This window comes from Netta rufina (genome assembly GCF_964035555.1).
Source record: "Netta rufina genome assembly, chromosome: 18".
NCBI classification, from domain to species: domain Eukaryota; kingdom Metazoa; phylum Chordata; class Aves; order Anseriformes; family Anatidae; genus Netta; species Netta rufina.
This window is the reverse complement of record NC_140142.1, coordinates 10,095,360-10,097,880: the sequence shown is the minus strand read 5'-3', so window position 1 is coordinate 10,097,880 and position 2,521 is coordinate 10,095,360. Positions and strand designations below refer to the sequence as shown.

Sequence of the window (2,521 nt, the reverse complement as noted above, 5' to 3'; positions counted from 1 at the left end):
CACGACTGATATCACTAATGTGTTTTTCTCAATCCCTTTAGCAGCAGAGTGCAGTCCACAATGACACAGGACACAGGTGAAAGCAGGCAGGCACACTCAGCACTCACACAAACACAAACAGCAGCAGCAGCATTATCCGGATCCCCTGTCTGGCTGAGCAAGACGGAGGCCCATTATTGGGAAATGTAAAGTGCTTGTGTGCGCAAATGCATGTGCATGTGTGTGTGTGCAAGGTAGATCCCTGCAGTAGTTGGGATCAGATACTCAGCCTGCCCAGAACAAATTCCTGGCTCCCAGTCTGTGCAGTCAAAGACAGTTGGACATATGAACCCCTATGGATGCAGCCCCACTCGAGCTGCTGGCACACACCACCCCAATCTAACACACACTCACAAAGACACAGGCACACACACATAAGTCAACACACTCCCATCTCTCCTGTTGCTGACTACAATGACACATGGGCCCTCTGATGCCCTGGTTCTAGTCCAGCTGCTGCATTTACCCCTATGTGCTATCACCAAGTGACCTACAGCCCTTGGCAACAATCCCCTTAGTCCAAATGGTGATGCGGAGAGCTGCTGCCAGTGATGCATCTGGATGGGTTTCCGCCTGGACACTGGGGTGACAGCCCTCCCAAGGCAGTCCTGGAAGGAGCTGGGACAAGATCTTGGTTCCACAGGAGCCTGTGACTTGGGTTCCCACCTGCCATTGTGCTTTGTGTTCTTCTGGGCTCATGGAGATGGGCTTTTGTTGAGCTGAGGACTCTCCTGTGATGGGCCTGGAATCAGTCAGAGCAGGGCATGAACTGAATTACTCATCCTGCCATCACTTCCTTGGGCCTTCATTTTGTGTGCAGATGAACACAGCCTAACACAATCCAGCAAGAACATAAACCCCTGGAAGCATCTGAATGTGGAGGTCACATACATACGGAGGTGGTATTACATAAGATATGACAGCAGATAACTGAAATTGCTCTTCAGAAATGCATCACAGTTAGGGGAAAAGCTGTGCTGTTGCACGGGCCATGGCTTCCTTCAGGGCCAGCATCACGGCCTTGTTTCTAAGGCTGTAGATGAATGGGTTTAAGAATGGGTACAGGACAGTGTTCAGCAAAGCTACAATGCTGTTGGTCTTCAAAGAAATGTGATCTGAGGAGGGTGCGTAGAGAGCAATGCAGCTTCCATAGGCAATGGCCAAGGTGGTGAGATGGGAGGAACATGTAGCAAAAGCTTTTCTCCTCGCAGAGGCTGCTGGCATTTGTAGAATACAGAAGAAGATGCTTGTGTAAGATGCCAGAGTCAGACACAGGGAAGACAGCACAATAAACAATATGAAAACTGATTCTGTTTTCCAAAGCAGGGTGACGTCAGAGCAGGACAGTTGGAATAAGGGGGTGGTGTCACAAAAAAAATGCTGGATCTTGTTCGAACCACAGAAAGTGAGCTTGGAAAGCAGCACCAGGCGGTAAATCAAGAATGTGAAGCCCATGACCCAAACAGCAGCAACCAGCTGGATACAGAGCTGATGCTTCATGATGGCAGCATAGCGCAAAGGCTGGCAGATGGCAACGTAACGGTCAAAGGACATGACAACAAGGAGAACAAACTCTGCAGCACCCAGGGCAAAATAGAAGGAGGACTGGGCAAAGCAGCCACCTACTGAGATTGTTCTCCTGCCAGAGCTCAGAATCACCAAGAGTTTGGTGCTTGTGCAGGATGTAAACCAGATTTCCAGGAATGCCAGATTGCCAATGAAATAGTACATGGGGGTTTGCAGGCGGTTATCCATACACACCAGGAAAATAATGGCTGCATTCCCCATCACTGTTGTCAGGTACATGAGTAGAAGGACCAGGAAGAGAAATAACTGTAGCTTCTGATCAAGCCCTGAGAAGCCTTTAAGGATGAATTCAGTAACGACAGTTCCATTGCCTACTCTCATGCCCAATTTCCATTCATCCTGCTGGGGCAGGAACATGGCAAATATACAAGTCCAATAATTTCATGGCCTGGACAGAAGGCTATCTCCTTCCTTCTCTATTTTCTTCTTTACGGCTTCCTATACAATAGAGACTGACTTTTCTGTTTTACATATCAGGCAGAATCCTCTGAGAATTTCTTGTCTTCTTTCCAACTTTGTCCATCAGCCACAAATGATTCTCAAGAACACAAGACTAACAAGGTGTTGTTAGTGATTGCACCCTGTTCCTGGGAAAGTCCATGTTCACTCAGAACAATCGCAAACATCCATCATAACAATGTTTTAAAAGGAAATCTCATGTCCTGAACAAATACTTTCTATTACGTAGGAGCTAAACCATCAGTTCAAATATGTACATTGAAAGTTATTCTCTCTCCTCTTCAGTACTTGCCTTTTTGGACTAGCAGCAGCTGAGGATCCCTTGATTTCAAATTAAGAGAATTTCAAGTACCTCTTTTGTAATGTCCTGCTTTCTTCTACATCATCTTCCTTTGCTTCTTTAGGAATGTGGGAATACCAGTAGTAAGTGTAGTTT

General features: G+C 46.8%; 1 protein-coding gene across 1 annotated transcript; it reads right to left on the bottom strand.

The window, feature by feature from the left end:
- Positions 1-999: 999 nt before the first annotated feature.
- Positions 1,000-1,947, bottom strand: LOC311216574 (olfactory receptor 6E1-like; the record flags this gene model as incomplete). Its single annotated transcript, XM_084298107.1, has 1 exon — positions 1,000-1,947. The coding sequence occupies one exon, from the start codon at positions 1,945-1,947 to the stop codon at positions 1,000-1,002; it is 948 nt and encodes a 315-aa protein (XP_084154233.1).
- Between the last annotated feature and the right edge of the window lie 574 nt (positions 1,948-2,521).